Source organism: Musa acuminata, chromosome BXJ3-7 (genome assembly GCF_036884655.1).
Source record: "Musa acuminata AAA Group cultivar baxijiao chromosome BXJ3-7, Cavendish_Baxijiao_AAA, whole genome shotgun sequence".
Taxonomy (NCBI): domain Eukaryota; kingdom Viridiplantae; phylum Streptophyta; class Magnoliopsida; order Zingiberales; family Musaceae; genus Musa; species Musa acuminata.
The window spans coordinates 38956961-38967217 of NC_088355.1; the positions used below are offsets into that span (position 1 = coordinate 38956961).

The following is a 10257-nucleotide window of genomic DNA, read 5'->3' on the forward strand; positions in this document are numbered from 1 at the left end:
ATCAGAAAAGAAAACTGAAGATAAAATAGATCCCCATGTGTCTCATATGATAATTTACTTAATCGATGATTATTATTGGTACGATGGGCTTGTGAAAAATTATACGTTTTAAACGGATGAGCATATCCATACGATTTTATTTTTTCAAAACACATTGAGCTCTAAAAGATACTGTTTTTTAGGAGAAGAAAAAGATCGGAAGGACTTGTAAATCCGTAGGCATAAACACGTTTTTTAGAATAAGAAAGATCCGAAGGACTTATAAATCCGTAGGCATAAACACGATACGGCAGATGTGTGAGGCTGAACTATGTGCAGGGAGGAGACATGCCTCTTGTTGTTCGTCTTCTTTCCTCTTTTGGTGGCTTCGGAATAGTACCGTAATAATAATCTTACGTGGAAAGGCCAACAACATAATAACATCAATAAGTGAGCATTCCGGAGAGCCAATGCGGTCGGCGACCGTGCAAAGTCAAGGCCTTCTCAAGCTCAGCAGCAGCAGCAGCGGGAGGGCAGGAACGCACTCATCATCAACCACCATATCACCACGTCCGGATAGGGAAGCTGACAAGTCATACTCGCGGTGGGAGAATCTAAGTGGATCCTCTAAAACATATTCCAACAGTGCAACGAAAACAAGAAAACCATCAGAATCAATTGAAACCAATCGACAAGGAATACATCTGCAGCATGACACAATTCGCCACTCGTCCCAAATGCAAGAGCAACAACTCTACCCACCTGACCCCCACAATGCCTCCAAACATTGAAATGGACACTGCTACCCAAATCTTTGCTCTGTTGTCCCTGGAAACATTGAACATGACAAACTCTACGTAGATAGGCCAACACAAATATCCTTAAGACTTGGAAGGTTCCTCGGGTTTTGTTTCCGCTGCCTACTTTTCGGTTTCATCGTCTGCCTTCACAGCAGCAGCTGGAACCTCCTCTGGACCCTTTTCGGTTTTGCTTTCATGCACACTTAACTTGTCCAGGAGTCCAGCAGCGTCTGACGCATCCTTGCTCTCCTTCTCTTCGTTCTTTTCAGAAGATTCAGCAATGCCTTCGACCGTCTCCATGAATTTCTTGCAGTCTATAGTGGAAGAGCAAATCGAGGGTCAGTAGAAGGGGGAGATGCCACTGCAATTTTGATGACTATTAATAGGCACAGCTAATGATAACATCAGAGATAGCACGAGGTTTGATAATACACAAGATTTTGTTCAGTATGGTCATCATTAAGGTCTGTCTGTGCACACGAATATTTATGTCGATTTTCTATTAATTGGACACAAAATATCTTGTGAAGCTGAATGTTAAAAGATTGCAAAATCTAATTGATCTCCTATCAATAGGCAGCCAACTTCAGTGCTGGTTCTGAGCACCAACAAAATGTCAAAGAAAACTCATTGTGCAACAAATTGAAGAATGAAAAGACAAAAAATTAGCCAAAAGTGGTAGTAGTAACTCCAAAGGGTGACAAAGGTAGAGCGGCTAAAAACATGCATGCACGAATCCAAGGCATAACCACAAACAAAGAGAGAAGAGATACGAGTAAATCCACACATGTTCTTGGGATTATCGACAAGCAAAGATCAAGGATTCATTCATTTGTGAATGTCTGCGGATCTAAATGATTAGTTAAGACTAAACATATCCTAAATACTTATCCAGCTTGCCCATCAAAATTATTTATGCAAACCAGACAAATATTTGGTTAATAACAAGAATCATTCAGATGTATGTGCTATTATCATGCTTCTCGAGTTTGACCTTTGACTCATTGAAGCAAACCAGTAAAGCATTTGGTTTATACTACGAGTTCAAAACTTTATGCTATCATTGCACAGCACATGCTTGTTCGGTTCGACCTCCATAGTTCAACTAAGTTTCTTCAGTTGAAGGGAATTCATTGAAGCAATGATCATATGACAAAGAAGAAAACAATTCCATTGGCTTGACCAGAATAATCTATAATCAAACATATCTATGTAAAAGTACATGTGTGCTATATACATGACATATGGTATAACAATTAAAATAATTAACACAGGACAAAGCTTGACAATCCTTTTATGGTGGTGTAGCACACGGTAACACATCATGACAAACAATATGTAATTGTCTAGCATCTACAACCTTTTCATCATGAAAAAGAGCAAAAGGAAAAGAAATCAACAGAAAATGAAAAAAAAAGGGGAATGAAAACCACAAAATCTATACGGCCTTGTTAAAAAGATCAAGGCTTCAAACGAGTTGCAGCATGAGAGGAAACCACGAATTTGTTTTCCAGTTTTTTAAAATTTTTCCCTATCTTCCAAATACTCTCTTTGATCGATTCATTATGCCCTTTGGGCTCAAAGATTTGCACTGCGATGACATCTAAGACTGATTATCAGATCATAGCTTTTCTCAATTACCAGATTTTTTGTGCACGTAATATGAACCTTCCGTCAGATATTCAATTTATTTTCAGATCTAAACCTTATTTCAGACCCTATCAACATCGAGAAGTCCATCCTGCAGTTTGTCTATACCAGAGCCTTTTAATTCTCGTTCTTAACAATTCCATTCATGTCACAGATCATTTTGCTCCTCTCCAATGGAGAGAAAACTAAAACAGCAATCACCCCTCATTCAAAAAACTGTCCCTAACACTGCTAACTCTGCTATTAGTAGGAAGAAAATTTGCCTATAAGTACCACTAAATCTAGTAACAGCTCCACATTACAAAGCAACATCAGGCATAAAACAATGTCAAGAATTATAGATGGTAAAATCAAATGAACCTAATGGAAGGATCTAAAATTGTCCTTCACTTTCAGTAAACATCATAGGACACGCACGAATGAAGATGGAAAGTGAAAGCCATAGAAAGAGACTCATGCATGCGACCACAAGTTCACAACACTTGATCAAGTTCTTAGAAACACCAGAATTGACATTTATATAAAGATTGGACGTTCATGTGCTAAAAGCAAGTAAAAATGAAAAAAAAGCAGACTACATCAGCAGTAGTTTCAGAAGGATGAAGGAAGATTAACCCTATGGTACACTTATCTGAACCCTTCCAGCCAAGAAATCTGTGAGCAAGCACTTTAACAAACAAGACAGTCAGTCCCACACACTCCCTTCTAAAAAGTTATTCTGACCAATGGCATCAATCGCGGACCATGACATACTAAAGGTGCAACAACAATGAGCGCACAGAGTTACAGACACCGCTTCCATTAAAGTTGAAATAGTTCACACAAGGGCTTGGGCTTGTAAGCAGTATAGTGATAAATAATATGAAGGAAGATGAATAATAAAATAATCTATTTCAGTTGCGGCTTTGGATAAACAAATGGCAATAAGGATTGGGGTCACAATCACAGGAACATAAAATGGACAACAGTGAATTGAAGAACCAACATGCTCATCATCCCTTATTACATTAAATAGACACTAAAACTACTGGGATAGAAGCACAAGAGGGAATGGCAGAGAGGGAATGACACTAAAACTACTGGGATAGACACTAAAACTAGTGAATAATACTCATACTTCACAATTACTATGTTACATAAAAGTATTAGTCAACGAACTAAAGTAGGAATGGCAGAGAGGCTTTACATAAATTTAGGAAAAGGATAAAAGATGCTCACTTTCTACGGAGCCGAATCGTATGCAGAACATCTCCTCCTTCAATTCCCCATCGGCGAAATCCGACGCATGCCACACGCACGACTTGTCGTTCCCGGCGTGCTCCTGAATCTTGACCGACGGAAGAACTGAGACGGAAATCGAGAAAGGGAGACTTCAGATACAGACCAACAACAACTAAGAACCAGAATCAAGAACGGGGCGGAGTGCCCTACCGAGATGGTTAGCGCAGATCTTGAGGGTCTTGACCTGGCGCATCAGCAGCCGCACCTTGCCCGTCTCCCGATGCTTCAAAAGCTTCACGCTCCCGGTTCCCCGCTCCTTCCACTGGTTCCCCTCCTTGTCGAACCGGTACAGCTTCGCCTTTCTGGCAGCGGCAGGCGGACGAGCACGAAGAGATCAAACGAGCAAATCAGACCTTGAGATCGCCAAGAAAACCAGAGGGACGGTTCGGATCAAAGGAAATGCTTACAGATCGAGGAGGGCGTCCTCTTCCTCCTCGCCGGTGGTGACGGCGACCTCGGAGAGGGTGACGATGGGTGCGACCTGGGCACCGGTGTCCTCGTCCTCGCCGGCTGCAGCCGCCTCCTCCTCGCGATCGGGATCGTTGCTCGCCATCGAATTCCGATCAACAACGAGATAAATCCCAAGGGAAATGGAAATGGAATGGACCGAATCGAGACCGCCGATTAGGGTTTAGACGCTATATAGGAACGGAGGGGAGAGACGCGGTGGTGAGTTAGCGAAGGAGCGCCAACATCTCGGGGAAGATTCCACGGGTGGAGCCACATCTGCCGTCCGTGTTGCATCGGTGGGTGTTTTGAGCCGTTCGATTGCGGTGTCGTGATTTGTAGAAGAATTTGGGCGGACGAGATGAACAGAAGTAATAAATGGGGACGCATAAGCGATCGTCATGCGATCAATCACGGCGAGCCGTCACAAACGGACGGCGACGATGTACGGCTGCGTCAAGAATTATATCGGCGGATTAAAATGAGTGACGAATTTTTTTTTATGCATAATTTCAGTTTCGAAATTAAAAAAATTCATAATTTAAAAATTATTTAAATTATCTCTAACAAATTAACTATAATAAAATATTATAAATGAGTCAAATAAAATCAAAACATAATAAAAACATATATTGATCAAATAGACATTTATAATAAGTTAAAATTACAACACCCAAATAAAAATTAAAATTTTATTTATTATAATATATTGATCATCATAATAAAAATAATATAAAATTACTTGAAGGCAGTGCAAATGGCTCAAATAAAAATATAATATTATTAAAACCTACGAACAATGATAATAAAAAAAAAATATAATGTCATTTCTAGTAAATAATTAATATATTTTAATAAAAAATATTATTAATATAAAAAAGACTACCAATGGACAAGAATTTGGTATATTTAAAATAAAGAAATGAGTATCATTTGTATCAAAAATAAATACCACTAAAAATAAAAAAATAAATATTATTATTTGTATTAAAAAAAAGGACTACTAACAAAAAATTGGCACACTTTAATAAAGAAATGAATATTATCTGTATGAAAAAGACAACCAGTGACGAGGAAATGGGGGAAGGAAACAGATGTGGACGTATCAGAGGTCATAATGAGAATTATATAGCATGAGGACAACTTGTCTGAAAGAAATAGATTCCCAGCTAATGTCCCAACATGCAAAGAGAACAGAATTAAAAGGACAGAGCTTTAGCATGTTGGATCTGTACCATCTCAAAATTAAGTTGCTACCAAAAAAATAATCGAATGGTTAGAGACTGAGCCCAACAAGATTCTACTCCATTTAGATCAATTATCAGATCACCACAGTACTATTGAGTCAGTCAGCTTCAATCACAGCAACAAAGTTATTTCACTTCCTACAATCTAACAAAGTTACATGCCTGCTTTAACTGAGAAAGTGAGTCAAGTAGATCTATGTAAGATTCAGGATCAAGAAATAGATAATGAGTATATCAACGCATATGTGACATCATGACAGCATCAAGAAAAAGTACTATGAACCACATTAAGGCATTGTCGTTGCAGGAATGATGAACCACATTTTACAGCACAAACTGACATGATGTTCTTGCTACATATACAAAATTCGGCTGAAAATGGGAAGTCAACCAACTACCACATGATAGATGGCATGAGATACAAAAAAGGCTGCACTTTGGAATAACTTGCAGTAGATACCAGCCAGAGATGTACCACAGAACCATCCAAACCATCTAACTCTTGAATCAGTTGCAGTTTGACATCACCACAGGAAGGAGCATAAGCAAAAGACAATAATAGCCGATTGAAGCAATGGAAGAATGAACATGAAATGGAAACTAGCTAGCACTAGCAGCAGTCAGCCACAACTGGATCTATTGCCGTTCTATTTGGATGGTTACGTGACTGATGTTATACTCCCTTTTGATATACCCAATCACCATATCGAGTACAAGATCAGCATCTGCTTCTTGAGTGATCGTCACATGGCATGCTAGAAGAACCTTCCCTACAGTGATTGCCCATATGTGCAGCTCATGAATGGCCACAACACCATCCAACTGACAAAGCCCCTGTTCAAGTTTGGTTGCGTCGATTTGCCGTGGGGTGCTCTCCATCAAGACCTCAAGTATGTCCCTAAGCATCTTGATCGTTGTTACCAGAACGATGATGGAAAAGACAAGCGTGCATATCATATCGATTATCTTCCATTCAGGCTTCCACCATATTATTGCCCCTCCGATCATCACGCCTATGCTCTGGACGGAGTCACCAAGGACGTGGAGATAGGCACTATGCACATTAATGTTTCTTGTTTTCTCTTTAACATCTTCTCTGCTGGCTGGGGCTTCTTCAGATTGGTGCAGCAGAGGTTTAAGATGTTCCTTGTTTCTGGAATCCTCTGCATGATTGTGGCCAGTGGCATGGCTATGACCATGCTCTGCATCATGTTCGTGATCATGATCGTGATCATCATGATGATGAGTGTGACCATGGTTTACATGACTGTGAACATGGCCATGCTCATCATGACCATCACCATGGCTGCCATGACCATGATCATGCCCACCATGGCCGTGGCCATGGCCATGGTCATGTCCAAGCAAGACAGCCATAACAATATTAACAACCAAACCAAAGGCTGATACAATAAACATCAAGACACCTTGCACTTCACCTGTGTCATGGAGCAATCTTGCAATAGCTTCAAAAACTAGGATGCCAGTTAAGAGCCAAATAAGCTGGATAGACACCAGAGCTCCAAGAATTTCTATACGGAAGAAGCCATAAGATTGACGTGGTGTTGCTTCCCATCCTGATGCCCATATGGAGAATAATGAGATGGCAAAAGCAGCAACATCGGAGAGGAGATGTGTCGCATCAGTCAGAATTGCAAGACTGTTTGCTTTAATACCTCCAACAACTTCAACGGACATGAAAATGATGCATAGGACAACAGCTATTAGTAGCTTGCGCATAGAAGTGAATCTCTCTTGGGCATCTTTTGAGTTTGATCGGGAATCAGAGAAACCACATGCACTGCCACTACATATCTTGTTACGGTTTATGCTAGGTTCATCCCCTGGCAAATCTAAATTAATATCAATGATCTGCGAGGAATGGGAACTCTGTGCTTCCATCTGACAGCCAAGAAACAACTGTTAGGATACTAAAGTTGCAGAAGGATTCAAGGGAAAATAAAAATTGTAAAATAGCATCACCTTCCATGACAGCTACCAAAAGTGAAAAAAAAAACACACTAAACAATACAGAAATTGGATGACTATAGATATTAGATGCTTCCCATTAGAACTAGTACATTTAATTGTTAGAGATAGTGTTCCGAACAAGTGTTTCTCCAATACAAGGAGGAGAGGACCTTCCAAGCTATCAGTTAGAGAACTCAATAACTAATATAATTTTATTCAAAAAGAAAAGAAAATTACATCCAAACATGAGTCCTTAGGCTTATGGCTTTCTAATAAATATAGGGGTTTGTGAGAAAAGTTAATCTCGTCACTTTGCCAAAACCCACTAGACAGGGCACCTAAAACCCTTAAAAATGCATATCTTAATAATAAAATAATTTGGCTACATATCATATACTCATACTGGGACTCAAAAATAATTAGACATAAATTAGATCTATTTTGACCAACTAAATTAGTTACTATAAATATTGACAAAAGTCAGTAAATATAATTATTATACAAAAAAAAAGTTTACTACTAGAAGTTCTTAGTGAGGATAATCGGCCAACTCTCTTCTTTCTTGACTAGGAGTTGATTTGGGAAGGTCATTTTCCACACCCATTCCCAGGGGGATTCAGCTGTTCACTCTCTTCCAATGGTGGAAAAGATACACACCCTTCTCCAAAACTATGTATAGTCCTCCTTTACACGAAGGAATGCTGGAGGTAAGCTGGACAAAATTTGTACCGGATTAAAGTCTTGTTAAGCTCCACCGGGCTGATGAATTGAAGGGTCAACAGGTTGCCAGGCAGAACCATGAATAATTGACCCTATTTTAGCCCATTTATGGTCAAGTACGCAAACCTGGACCAAATAAGAACTGGAAAGTAGAGGGTTTGGCCACATCCTAACATTAGCTCAGTAGGTCTAAGAAGATAAAAGAATATGCATTATGGAGCACGTTACAACAAAAATGACACCAACAACTTCAGATAGGCATATGTAAAAATATTACACATAACTCGACAACTAAAGACGCTGCTAGTTATGCATGTGGATGAACCTTCTCAAGAAATGCACATTAATCCTTAGATACAGCTTCAATAGGCATGCCCATCTACAAGAACATGAATGGACAAAATCTGCACAGGTTTCTGCTAAGAACACATAAGACATATACTAAATTTCATACAAAAGCTCATAAGACAGGCACCTAATATGATCTGCGGTGACTCGAAACTGACTGACCAAAATAACCATGCATACTTGTGTGCTATCCCTTGACATCAACTAGAGAGGAACCAAATATATCTAGGTATGAAAATAGTGCATCATAAGCTTTCTTCCTCAAAATAATAAAATAATAGACAAAATGACTTCTTTCAGAAAATGACAGGCTAGCATAGCTCCACAGCTAGAGTCCATTAGGCCGATGGATTCCTTGAGATAAGAATTGGAATTCTTGTTACATGTACTAAAATAATCAAAGCCATATTTATTTCGTAATGAAGCCCAACAAATATATTATCAAGCAATTGCAACCTAAAACTTCGGCCACTTGAAAGATCATTGTGTTTGGAATTGATATTGGATCTCAACTGTAAGGAAATTGTAGGTCTCAACCTAAATGAGCAATACAATACAGATAATTTATGGCATGACAATACATTCCTACATATACTGCATTCCTACATACGTTCCTACACATTACATCCCATCCCATCCCATCCAACCCTGCTGGCATGCCATAACTGTGAAGATATGCTTTGCATTTGGTTTTGTTAAAAGAAAAAAAAAATCAAAGGCACAATCCATTCGAAGCAGACTACAGCAGGGATGGCAAAAACCAGAACAAAAATACATCATTAACTACCAGATTTAGGGTTTATAAATTTCGGAACAAAATTATTGAAAAGACAGAAAACAAATTAGATAGAACAAAAAACTCAAGCAAGAAAATTCTTCTTAAGAGTACACAAGCAAAGGATCACACAAAACACTACAGCAACACAAATTAGACGAACTACAAACAAATCCAAGATTCACCCAACTATATCTGGAATTCCAAGACAGATGTAGGAAGAGAAAAAAACAATATACACAAACCAGGTCACAAAAGCCCGCACTTTCTCTCCTTCAAATCAAACATCAAACATTCGAATCTAAACTGGAGTCAATAGAGTGCTTATTGGAAGATCGGAACTCAAAGAAACAAATTCTTACCACCAAAATGAGATTTTTTTTTTGGTTTCGTGGAACGACCAAAGAGCGAATCTTTCGACGAAAAATCAGGATTCAGCGGTGATTCCTGGGGGAATAAGAAGGAAAAAGGGGGGGCGAATCAGGCCGCTCCGACCCAAAATAGGAGAAAGAAAAGGGGACACGGAAGGGGCCGCGATCCACTGCAGCGGTACCTGCGCGAGAGATCCCTGCGGAAAGCGAGGAGGGTTGAACAGCACCGCGGACTACAAGACGCCGTGAGCACATAATGATTTGTAATGGTCAAGCGACAAGAAAGATTCACGCTCTGTGGCTCACATCGGATCGGATCGAATTAGAACGCGAAGGATCCGAACCCGATAAAAGAAGAGCAGATCCAAATATGAATTACAACAGTCATATTTGGGTGATCATAATTTCCGTGACAAAAATAATAATTTTTTCTATAAGATTAAGACCTTCCGTATTGATCTCCTAAATTTCATGACTAATCTATTCCACCTTAATGGTTCATATTATGTTAATTGGCAAGAAAGATTCTTCAGACTCTGACCAGTCCAAGTCAAACGTCCAAATTTAGTGCTCGCTCGAAACGCCCGCACCTGCTCCGAATCCAACCCAGCGAATCTACACATCATGTCTTACTAAATTAGGAAAGACTTAATTCAATGAAGACCTTG

At 39.4% G+C, this 10257-nt stretch overlaps 2 protein-coding genes across 5 annotated transcripts; both read right to left on the reverse strand.

Moving 5' to 3' along the window:
* Nucleotides 1–632: 632 nt before the first annotated feature.
* LOC103992544 (ran-binding protein 1 homolog a) lies at nucleotides 633–4367 on the reverse strand. Its single transcript, XM_009412283.3, has 4 exons — nucleotides 4118–4367; nucleotides 3861–4012; nucleotides 3648–3773; nucleotides 633–1093 (listed from the first exon to the last, which is right to left on the reverse strand). The coding sequence occupies exons 1-4, from the start codon at nucleotides 4261–4263 to the stop codon at nucleotides 900–902; spliced, it is 618 nt and encodes a 205-aa protein (XP_009410558.2). The 5' UTR covers nucleotides 4264–4367; the 3' UTR covers nucleotides 633–899.
* Nucleotides 4368–5666: 1299 nt separating this feature from the next.
* On the reverse strand, nucleotides 5667–9904 carry LOC103992545 (metal tolerance protein 1). Of its 4 annotated transcripts, XM_065159745.1 has the most exons (4): nucleotides 9772–9844; nucleotides 9581–9665; nucleotides 7081–7306; nucleotides 5667–6981 (listed from the first exon to the last, which is right to left on the reverse strand). In XM_065159745.1, exons 3-4 carry the CDS (start codon nucleotides 7304–7306, stop codon nucleotides 6041–6043), a joined length of 1167 nt encoding a protein of 388 aa, XP_065015817.1. In that variant the 5' UTR covers nucleotides 9581–9665; nucleotides 9772–9844; the 3' UTR covers nucleotides 5667–6040. The 4 variants fall into 4 exon arrangements, with proteins under 4 accessions (XP_065015817.1, XP_018685003.2, XP_009410559.2 ...); XM_018829458.2 differs by having other exon boundaries at nucleotides 5667–7306; nucleotides 9772–9843; XM_009412284.3 differs by lacking the exon at nucleotides 9581–9665 and having other exon boundaries at nucleotides 5667–7306; nucleotides 9772–9904.
* Nucleotides 9905–10257: the final 353 nt, after the last annotated feature.